General features: G+C 35.9%; 1 protein-coding gene across 2 annotated transcripts in view; it reads left to right on the top strand.

The window, feature by feature from the left end:
* Positions 1–11,471, top strand: part of LOC149553267 (2-oxoglutarate and iron-dependent oxygenase domain-containing protein CP2-like) — a 252,525-nt gene extending 241,054 nt beyond the window's left edge. Inside the window, exons 6-7 of one of the 2 annotated variants that reach the window (XM_089788736.1) lie at positions 10,657–10,768; positions 10,879–11,471. In XM_089788736.1, coding sequence (XP_089644862.1) covers positions 10,657–10,768; positions 10,879–10,905 — 139 coding nt within the window. In that variant the 3' untranslated portion in view covers positions 10,906–11,471. The remainder of the gene's footprint in view (positions 1–10,656; positions 10,769–10,878) is intronic. The other variant, XM_089788737.1, reaches the window with a different exon arrangement.
* Positions 11,472–12,065: the final 594 nt, after the last annotated feature.

Genomic DNA, 12,065 nt, shown 5'->3' with positions numbered 1-12,065 from the left:
GGAGACTATGAAGATGCCAAGTGCCTGAAATCAAAATCGAAATCAGGAGTGAATTTGATCAGCATCGAATTAGGAGCAGACAAAGAGGAAGTCCTGGCAATTACACGTAAATAGGCAAAGTTGTACCTAGACCCAACGGAAGAAAAGAAGAGACTGGAAGAAGCACAGGCAAAAATTGAAAAAGGGATGTAGACGGAGAAATCACAAACGGAGAAGGGGAACACTGCGGGTACTTCAATGAGGAACTGCACAGAACAGAACATCATAAGGCGGATATTACAAACTGAAGTACCAGTAAAATTAAATGATCTGATCCTCACAATGCTCCAACTACGAATGACACAAACATGGCTCCAGCTACTAAACTACTAGAAGAACCTAGGAAGGAGAAGGAAAGCGGAACAAGCACAGCAGACTCAATGCTGCTAGCCCTCACATCAGGAAGGCATCTGACGGTCGTAGAAATGGGTATATTGGGAATGATCCTCTCAGACACAATTGTGGACAGAGGTTTAGGGGTAAATGTCTTACCAAAAGATACATAAAATAAGTTGGGACAGCCGACGTTGTGGCCACTCAAGTTCCAATTGCTAATTGCAGACCAACATGGCATTAAGCCTCTAGGGATCTTGATGGCACAACCAGTAACTATTGGAACACAGCCATTCCTGCTGGACTTTGTAGTCATCCCGCTAAAAAGAAGGGGATATGATGCCATTCTTGGACAAAGATGACTCGTACAAGAAAAGGTTAAACATGATTGAAAGAAGAATACACTATCAATGGAGAGTAGAGGATGAAGATTTATTATTGATTTACACACACATATGTTGGGTGAAGAAGTTGGATCGTTCGATTCAGAAAGAGAGGACGAAGGTTAAGAAGCAAATGGAATTGATGAGGAAGGAGTCCTATGGTTGGAAAGTGGATCAAAGGACGATGATTTGGATTCGGTAAACAGTCTATTCCACTGGTAGATGGAGGATTATGAGCTCTTCCTGAGTTGCAACATGTTAAAGGTCGACGAAGGTAAGAAAGGAGAGGAAAATGAATGTTTGAAAGAATACAGAGAAGCGAAAGAAGGCAAGGCCGTTACAGCTGAAGCTAAAGAAAAGAACATACCGTATGACCAATATAAGAGGAAGAACATACTGTATGAACCCAGAAAAAGAAAAGATTCCACCGTACGATTCATAGTGAACGGACTGCTCTGAAAGGAAATGGTACACCGCACCACGGATTTAGTAGAAAGGTGCCGGCAGCAAAGAAAACATATCGTACAGTTTGCATAGGAAACAAAGAGGAAGGACTTAATAAAAACTTCAGCGGTATGGAGTGAAGGTTCTAGAACCAAGAATATAGTTATTGATGACAAGTGACAGCCAACAGAATTTATGGTACCAAGTTCAAGGATTGCGATCGAAAACAAGCTTGGAGATAGGGAATGTTTGAGGGAGAGATGGTATAATTTAGATAAACTTAATGAACGACAATTGCAGGCGGGATGGGCCACAAAGGTTACACAGAACATGCATAAGACATGGCACGACAAGCACTTGAAGTTGAACAGATTTCAATTGGGACAACTGGTGTTGAAGTATAATGGGTGCAACGAGATCAGACTAGACAAATCCAAAATAAGGTGGGTCAAGCCATACAAAATTCATGAAGTGGGCAATAACAGAGCAATAAAATTATGGATGCTCGACAGGAAGAAAGTAACCAATGTAGTGAATGGGTTGAAGCTGAAAGTCTATCATGAAAGAAATAACACACCTTTGTGGACGAACAATTGAGAATAAATAATGAATATTAATGTGTATATGTAAAATAAGCGTAAAATGAAATCTCTTATTTTTAAAGCTGATAGGCGTAATAGGGAAATATGGATAGTCAGGAAATGGGTGAACATTAATCAAAAGAATAATATCCGTACTGTACAAGGAAACCAAGAAAGCCACCACTATATGGTATCTACTGTACGGCCATCAGGAAAAAAGAGACTATAATAAATGTTGTTGAACAGAGAAAGATAACATTCAATTGGAGAAACAGTAGAAATTCGTGGGAGAACAGAGAGTAATTTGAACAGTGAATATTTGGAAGACACATACGGCTGTACGGACGCAATGGGAGGAAGGAGGCATCGTACGGAGCACGAACGAACAACAAAAAGTCATACCGTACAGTCCGTACGGAAGTGACTAGGAGGGAACATTGGCAGCCATTGGTAAAAGCCGTATTGCAACAGCGAAAAGAGAAACAGGAACAAGAATCACCGCACGGTAGCAGGAAAGGGAGTAACCATACGGTAGGTTGTATGGCCTATAGTACAGAAGCCAAGCGTAGGACCATACGGACATAAAAGAGAATTGTTGTAAATGAGAAAAACACTATACAGTCCTATACAAAGCAAAAAGTAGTGACTCAGACAGACCGTACTGCCATACGAACAATTGAATTGAGGTTTAAGGAGCGTGAAGGGGGAATTAGTAGACCGTACGGCCAGGTAGAGGAGTACAAATCAAGCTAAGACACCGCACGACAAGAGAAGAGATGACAGGAAGCATACTGTATGACTGTACAACATAAGAGAGTAACACAATTGCTGTACGGAAGTCCGTACGACCTAAGAAAAGCACAGCACGACCAACTATAAAAGACAAACATTGCCGTACAGCCTTGATTAGCATACTTTGTGGTGACCGTACGTACTACTTGGAAAGGCAAAACATTGTGTAGCCGTACATCGTACAGTATTGGCAACAAGGTTGTAACATAATACAAAAATTTGAGATCACCATATAGACTCTCTTGAAGGGAAGGAGATAGCAGCACACTGGTAAACACAGAAGAAGGGTGATAGGAGATTCTAAAAAACAAAAAAGAAATGACGACAGATCAAAACAATTGAGAATGGAAAACGTATGGTATCGAAGGGACATTTATAAACAGGTAATGAAGAAAACATAAGCAGTTGGCAGAAAGAGTGTGGGATTGGAAAAAAATCACAAAAATGGTGTGTTCCATTGTCATAATTCTATATTTGCATATAATGAATCCTTTTTAGTAAATGATATTTGTCAAATATTACAAATAAATAATAAACAACAATATTGAATATAAGATGAATATCATAAAGATATTAATTGCTAGCATTGAATAACAAAAAAAAGTCTTTATCAATATTCATGAATATATATAAAAAAAGATAGTAAGTGATGATTTAGATTTAGTGCTTAAGAATGTAATCAATATAAGTAAACTATAATTCAAGAAATAATAAATTAATTAGAAAAATATTAGAATATTAATAAGTTAATACTAATTAGAGATGGATCACTTCTACAAGGAGATGCAACTATTCAATAGGACCCGTCTCTTGGGACCCAATGATCAATTCACAATATATAAATTGAAACATATGAGAGTGGGGAGGGGACATATCAAATAATACATGTTGGCATAAGACATCCATGAAGAATAGAATAAAACCAAGGTTGCATGGGTACGTGGGTACGGGAACGGGAACGGGTACGGGAGCGGGTACGGGTACGCATATTTTTCAAAATAGCGGACGGGGGTACGTGTGTAAGCCTAATTTTTTCTATATAATTAATATTTTATAGAAAATATAAAAATCAAAATATCTGTCATGAGTCATGACATTGAGCATTCAAAACAAGAAATTTGAAAATATAAGCCATAAGTCAAATATATATATATATGCTATTGCTGAATGTTTAAAGTATTTTTCATAATTGGGGATGGAGGTACTTGGGTATGTCAAACTTAAAAATTACACTTTTATATTTATAAAAAATCTGATTTTATGAGTCATGACGATGGTTTTTCAAAACAAGAACAGTGATAAAGTTTGCAAATGTAATGTACTGTTTTCAGTTTCAGATTTGCTATATGTTTGAAATAATAATACATGATAAATGCTTAGATGCATAACAAAGAAGGCAGACTTTAAACATGAACAAGAAGATCCTAAACCATATGACAATGACATATTGCAAATGATAAACTTTTAACTTGAACAGTGATAAAGTTTATTGTTAATGAGTATCAAAGTTTCAAACTGATTTGGTATTGAATTAAGTTTGATAAACAACAAGCTAATACAAAAACAAAAAACCAAAAAAAAAAATCAGAATCTTAATCAAGGTCCTTAGCTATGATGCTCTCCACCGAGTACTCGGTACGTGGGATACATGTACCCGGTACTTGGGTACGTGGGTACGAGTACCCATGCAACCTTGAATAAAACCAATATTATTACTTCGAATAGATTCTGATAATATATGGAATATTGAGAATGGAAGGCATCGAAATAAAGAATAAAATATTGTTAATGCAGAGCCGTCTAAGATATTGAACCACCAAAAATCGCTATCATCATAAGGGAATTAAGAGAGGATATCATATGTAAACAAAGGAATAGTTACCAGGTAGCCGTGGGAGCACCTGATATATTACCAAGGGCAAAGTATTGGATTATGAATCAAAAAAACACCAGCCGAAAATGTTAGACATCCAACTTAGTGTGATAAAAGCGTATATACTGAGCATGTGAATAAAGGTATTCAAGAACGGAAGAACTCATAAAGGTCAAGGCGGATATCGAAAGCATAGATACAGAGACCAATGAACACTCCAAGTCATTGTTTCATTCACAATGCAAAGACAAATACTACATTTGGAAGTAGAGGGAACCGATCAAAGCAATACATAGAGAAGGAGACAATTTGATAAATAATTGAATCAAATTCGTATCTGGCAATCACAAGTAAGACTAAGTTCTACGTAGGGAGTCCATACTGTCATTAAGTATTGCAGGCATATACACAAGCACATATTGAATCGAAGGAATGAATATACATGTGGACAATCAGAAATGTAGCCAAGTAGTCATAACAGAAGTACAACGTACAATAGTGAGTAGTCACAAACAAGTGAATAAATAGAATAGATCACTGGTTTTGCTGCTTACAAGATCACTGGCATTGTGAATGGAATGACAATTGGGGGTAAGGAACAATAAGGGATATCAATGTGAATGTTGAAGTCAGAAAGAGTTGAATGCAGGCAACAATAAGTAATCAAATGTCCACTTCATACCAACTTCAGAGTTGCGAACATACTAGAGATCATTTAGTAAATTGATAAAGGAAATCAATAAGGGATATAATAGATGTATCAAAGATAACCTTAGTGATAAAACCAAAGAAAATAAGAGATTGAGAAGAAATAGTGGACAGAGAACTAAATAGCTTAAAGAGCATAAAATTGTGACTATAAGGTAGGTGAACTCAATATTAAAGAAGAGAATTTTGTAATAATCAAATACGTAAGAGGAGAAATTTATGACTCTCATAGAAACCAAGCAAATCCTTGGTAGAGGGCATTCATTTAGAATGTCGAGTTTCTCTAAAGGAGAACTCAAGGTCTAGAGGGCATTCTAAGTCGAATGTCAGATTTCCAAATAGGAATCTAGAGAGGGATCTTAGAGGATCCATTAGAGGCAATATATATTGTAGTGGTCAAACATATGCATATGTCAGAGACTTGGTAGAGGTGGGATCTCTATCAAGTAGTGTTATCATAAATCCCAAAGAGGCCTAAGGGAGAAACTCTTTCCATGACAATTCCTAATTGAGATGTAGTTCTCATGAGAGGGTTAGGTGATTGGAGAAAGGATCTCTCCCGAAGGATTAGGAAGGGTAGCTTGGGTAGTATTTAGATTAGTATTTATTTAAATCTAATATTGCTAATATGTTTTTAATACAATTTTCGATATTTTACTGACAAATGGTTGTAGGTTACAACTTTCGAACCTAAGCGGAAAGTGGGGCCATTACATCCATGGACTTTTGTGTGCGTTCGAGAGTGCGATGCCCCTTAGACCCCCAGTTAGTGCAGTTATTAGTTGTGGGAAGTGTGACCAATTGATGAGACTTGGAGTTGCTATAGGCATATAGTGTTTGTGTGCCAGAGGTGGAGAGAGCACTGGAGCAAGCCTTTCGAGAGGGGTGCTACGCTTTGAGACACTCAGAGTAGGTGTTGGACAAGAGGTTGTCTTAGAGCATGCATAGAGAGCTCGAGAGGAGTTAATCATCTAGTTGGAGACAGTAGAGCGACACTTGGCTCAACCTACCCAGGGGTTGGAAGTAGAGAAGGTGGCATAGGTGGCTATCAAGGTCAAATTCGCTAAGGTGACAGTATTGTGTTAGCAGAGGCTACAGATGCAACGTGTTTTTGGAGACCAGTTTCGTGCAAGCACGGGACGAATGTGAAAGTGGTGTGATGGAAACAGATCTATAGTTAGTTAATTAATATATTCCATTTTGTTAATTGTTGTCCGGAGACGACTTTTCTTTTGGGGGGGATGATGTTATCGGGAAAATCTATATTGTAGCCGACGGGTAGAATTGTATCCGAACGGGCATGTGACGGTTGAGTCATCCCTTCGGGAAGGTATATGTACACCATCCAGAATGGACTTTGGATCAGAATGAAAATTGTAATCATCATTGTAATTAATCATATCGAATATTGTAGTATCTTCTGTATACATGCGAATAAGAAAAGGAATACTTCTGTGTTACATGTTCTTGTCTATTGTCTGAATGCATTAATAAACCGTTTACCTTGTACGGTAAACAAGGATGAAAGTCGATCCAACTAGATCATTCTACTTTTCTTGATGATACAAAAGCTATTTAAAGAACCTGATGATAGCCAAGAACACAACCATTAATCAATACTTACTTGATGCCTATAACTGCCTAATGCCAAGAAATACTAATACCCAAAATTAATACATTAGTTGGATAATTGTTATTATCTAAACATAATAATAGACATTGTACGCTGATTATAAAGAAAAGACAAAAAGGTACAAAAAGAATATATTCAAACACCTTACTAATCAAATTAAGGAAGGATTATGGCCCATGTATTCAATCAGAACCCCCAAAGTCTCTCAAATATTCTGCAATGTTTACCTTCTTCCAGTCTGACCCTACAATGACTGGAAGCTCTCTTTGGTTGCATATGTTGCTAGAATATCAGATGAATGAGTGGGTCAATGAAGGTTCCTTGCAGTGATTACAAAGATGTCTAGCACTGATGGTATGCAAAGAAAAAATACATCTCAAATAATCAAGGGAATACCTTTCAGGTGGTTGTCTATGCCTTTGTAGATCTTCAAACAAGTTGAGCTGAAGGTTCTTTCTCCTCTTCTAAAGGTGTCGGTTCATCCCTGATGGTAATCAAAGGAAAAATACATTTCCAATAATCAAGGGAATACCTTTCAGGGTGTTGTTTCAATAAAAACTTAAAAACCTTAGTAGACCACACCTTGGTCATAGGTACTTTGTCGATTATCAAATGAAATTGATTATTTTTGGAGAAGAAACATAGAGTTTAGTGCCTTGGTCATTTCACTCTCAACCACTTTACTAATGAAATTTTTGTAAGCAGCTCTAACAAAAGGAGAGTAAAACATCAGCATCTTTCTCATGTTCTTTATAATCATGATCAGATTGTCTGAACTTAAACAATTTTTTGGTTTTGAACTCGCAAACAATTGTTTTATTTTATTTTGAGCTAGTTTGTTAGGCTTCAAGATATCCCATGTAGTGGAAATTCAATAGCTATTATCATAGGATAATGGTCTACCATCTGAAGCTTTCTCACATTCCTCAACCTTAAGAAGAAATCCAAGATCATTATTCATTTTTCTACTATCTTGGTGTGGGGAGAATAGAATAAAATAGTTCCGAGTATTATGTTTAAAATAAGATGTTCAGTGTGTATGTTTTCTTAATGGAAAATTAAAATAGTTTGTCTCAAAATTGTGTAACCATAAATGAAAGATTCTAAATTTCATAAAGGTTATTATTGATCTATGTTATTATTTTCCTACATGAATAAACACAATTATAATGGAAACATATATAATATTAGCTAGAAAATACATAAAAATACATTAATCTAGATTATGGTAAACAGTGATAACAATAAATGAGAGAACATACAAATACATAACAGTTATGTAATAATCTATATGTAATGCATGCATGCATGTATATGTGGTGTGTGAGCTATGCATAAGTTGTTGGGTGTGGTGCTCCAACAGTTGATGATCCAATCAAGTTGTGCTCAGAATATGGAGCTGCATTAGATGGTGTGTGCTAATCCCCTTGTGTAAAGCTTCTGATCTGAGAAATATATAACAATGATTCAACATTTGTATGGTGGTACAGTGTTGCATGATGTGGAGCAATGTCAGACTAGGTTGAATGAATCTCCTATTACAGTTTAGAATGCAAAATCATTGACTGAGTAGGGCTGCTTTGATAAGCACCATTGAAATCATCTTCTTATTAATATATTGGGACTGAGGGTGCATGCCTATCTGACATATTGGATGTGAGAGTAGATGTCTGTGTACCAAAAAGTCGCTAATGGTAAATTATTAAGATTGGTATCTATACGGTTGAGGGAAAATATCCTTGCAGTATTCAATCATTATGTTGCTTTTAAATTAATTGACTTCTGTTTGTTATTGACTGAGTAGGGCTGCTTTGATAAGCACCATTGAAATCATCTTCTTATTAATATATTGGGACTGAGGGTGCATGCCTATCTGACATATTGGATGTGAGAGTAGATGTCTGTGTACCAAAAAGTCGCTAATGGTAAATTATTAAGATTGGTATCTATACGGTTGAGGGAAAATATCCTTGCAGTATTCAATCATTATGTTGCTTTTAAATTAATTGACTTCTGTTTGTTTTGATTTAGAGAATATATGCAGTATTCCAGTTTTCATTATGTGTGTGTGTGCGCACACACAAATCTTTGGTTTCTTTTTATAATTAATTTAATCAATTGCTTTGTCAACATATGTTAAGTTTTCAAGCTGTTTTGAGAGTGGTGCGCTAACTTTTGTTGATCAAATCAAGTTGTCCTCAGAATATGGAGCAACATTAGATAATGTTAATCCCCTATAAAGCTGCTGAGCTGAGATATATGCAGTGATGCAACATTTGCGAGTGGTGGTGCAATGTTACCAACTTGGAACTGCATGGCACGAGGGTTTGTGCATGCCCTAATGCAGTTTAGTATGGAAAAATTAGGACTACTTTAATAAACGTGATTTCATATATTTATGGCTAGAAAGATTCAAAGCATCTTCTTATTGGTATATTGGAAGTGAGGGTGGATGGCTAGTATATTAGGTGTGAGGCTGGATGGCCATCTGACATATTGAGAGTGAGAGATGTCTTTGTACCAAAAAATTACCAATCATGGTAAATTATTCAGATTTGTTATCTATTCGGTTGAGGAGAAATATCCTTGCAGTCTTCTATCATTATGTTGTTTTTAAATTAATTAACTCCTGATTATTATTTACAAAAAGCATGTATATTCTAGTTTTTAACAAATTTAATATATACATATATTCATTCTTATGAATTTTTACTATACAATGCTTCTAAATGGATGCACGCCTTTTGAGTTTTTGTTATCATTGATTTAATCAAATGCTTTGTCAACGTATATTAAGTTGTCAAGCTGTTCTGTAGGCTATTTGAGTCTTGGTAGCAAATGCATTACTTCCAGAAAATTACTTGTCGCTTGCATTAGGATGGCATTTTGAATGCTTTTTATTGTTCTGAAAGGCTTCTAGCAAATCACATCTTTCTGATGGTGTATCCAAAGTTGTTACCAGTGGATTCTATTGGCATTTTTAAAATTTGTACAGTTTATAGTATTTTTAGTTAAGAGGATGATTACATCCATGAAAATATACAGCAGTGCTGCATTCATGTAGAGGTTTCATAAAAAAGTTTAAAGCTGTATCACATCAATTTTTTTGGTGAAAAGCTTCTCGTCGAATGTTCATGTTCCTATTTCCATTCCTAACTTGAGAAGTAGTATTAGTTAAGATATTAGATACATATAAATCAGTGCTCTTGTAGATAGTGGCCCGGTGATGAAGTATGAGCACTAGCTCAGGTAAGACTGGGGTTCAAGCTTCAGAGTGGGTGTGGTGCATATGTGCACAAAAGTGTGCAGGGGGCCATGGAGTACCTTGGATCTCATTCTTTGAGGCCAAACTGTATAGGAGATATCTGGAAATAAGAAAAATCTTACGTAATTTTACCATATTTGTTTTCCTTTAAGGTACTTACTAGTTTTTTGATGTCATTTTAAAGGATCCGTCCAAATTTTAATGTTTTATTGAAGTGCATCCAGTAACATGTTGGTTTTAAAAGCAGTGATCTTGAAATTCATTCAGTAGAAACTGATACAACTACTAAGCTGATTGTTCTGTAATTGTGTTAGTGTAGGCAGCGGCCACGTAATATTGCTGAATTACATCAGTAATATGCTTGTAGGAAAGAAAACAATCTTGAAATCACTTAGCTTGTTAGTAATTGTAACTGTTCATTCACTGAATTTTATCTTCATTAAGCTCCCAAAGTAAAGAATCGGTCCTCTCTTAATGCTGAAATTGTTAGACATTTGAATTTTATTGTTTTGTGAATGTTCACAGCACTAAGATTCTTTCACAATCACGTCTTATTCACCAGTGTAAAAATCCGTCACTGACTACAGTTTTTTTCTAATTTGCAGTGCTGTATTCAGGGAGCTAAAGAAGCACCATCGTGATTTTTCTAGTTGGTGTGGGGAATGCCTTCGCCAGAAGAAAGAACGTCGGATTCAACTTCGTGAGGAAAAACAACAGGTAAGAAGTACTAACCATTTCTGATGCTTGGCATGTTTGAACCTGTGGACCAAGTTTTCAAAGTGCACATTATATTAGCTCATGACTGGTTATTTGCTTCATTTCTGCAGGCAATTCTTTGCACAGAATCTGGATAGTCAACCTTACTCGTTCAAGTCAATGGATGGTCAATATTGTTCCATGTTATATATTTTAAACAAAGCCTCACTGCAGTTACATTTCTTCTCGCCAACAAGTTTGGATGATAGATTTCAATTTTTGCCCTAGTTGACTTAGGGTCTTGACCACCGTAGAGAAAATGAAATGATGTCCAAATGGATTCATATAATTCTGTTGGCCTTGGATAAAAGTATCACAAGAATGAAATATGATGATTAGTTGGAGATGAAGCTAGTGTTATCTGAAGCTCAGAAGAATCGAAAGCTACCATGTATTTTAATTAACAATTAATATAATTGTAGATATCAGCATTCCACAGTAAATGAAGAGTTAGCATAAGGGCTTAGTAGAAGTGGATTCGCCTTCTGGGTGTGAATCAGAGTGAAAAGACTTTTACAAAACTTTGTACATGAAACTTAAGATAGGAAAAATGACCTTTTGACAGATGTTTGCAGCAGCAACCAAGATAGACTAAAAAACTACCTTCTCATATGAGGAACAATGCTTTTACGAAAACAAATAATAGATTCAGATACTTTGGTTTTGTAGACAGTGTCAAGATGGAAGAATAATATCTCAATGAAATAAGAGCTTAAATGTATAAAAGTATTATACAGCCACAAGATATGTAAAACTAAAGACAAATGCAAAATTGTAGTGAATTAAAGAGAGATAAACAAGACACACCATAACATCACATGACACATGTATTTGGTGACTGGGAAACCCTCAAAACCAAATTGGTTTCGTCATAGGGAAGAAAAACCACTCCAATCTTGTATCTTTATTTGTTCATAGAGCACCAACTCATTGCAATACCTTTAGCAGCACCAATTGCAAGGAACACCAACCCCTACCTCATAAAGAAACAAAGCAATATGGAATGTTGGTAACCTTACAAATGCATTAAGAACTGCATTCATAAGATTATCAACACTTTGTAATAATATGACATCCAATGACCTCAATCAGATACAACTCCTTACATAGATACATAGACGCAACTCACTATTCTTTGCATGCCTATATCCCAATATAAAGAGATAGTTCACTAACATAGATCTGTTTCTTCAAAACTACTTTTACAACTGTGTGCCTTTATTTACCAGCTGTATTTAAAAATTGTTTGTATCGTCTT

Source organism: Cupressus sempervirens, chromosome 6 (genome assembly GCF_028749045.1).
Source record: "Cupressus sempervirens isolate cs-2001-9-10 chromosome 6, ASM2874904v1, whole genome shotgun sequence".
Lineage (NCBI taxonomy): Eukaryota > Viridiplantae > Streptophyta > Pinopsida > Cupressales > Cupressaceae > Cupressus > Cupressus sempervirens.
Note: the sequence above shows the minus strand (reverse complement) of the source record. Positions and strands in the feature narration are given on the sequence as shown.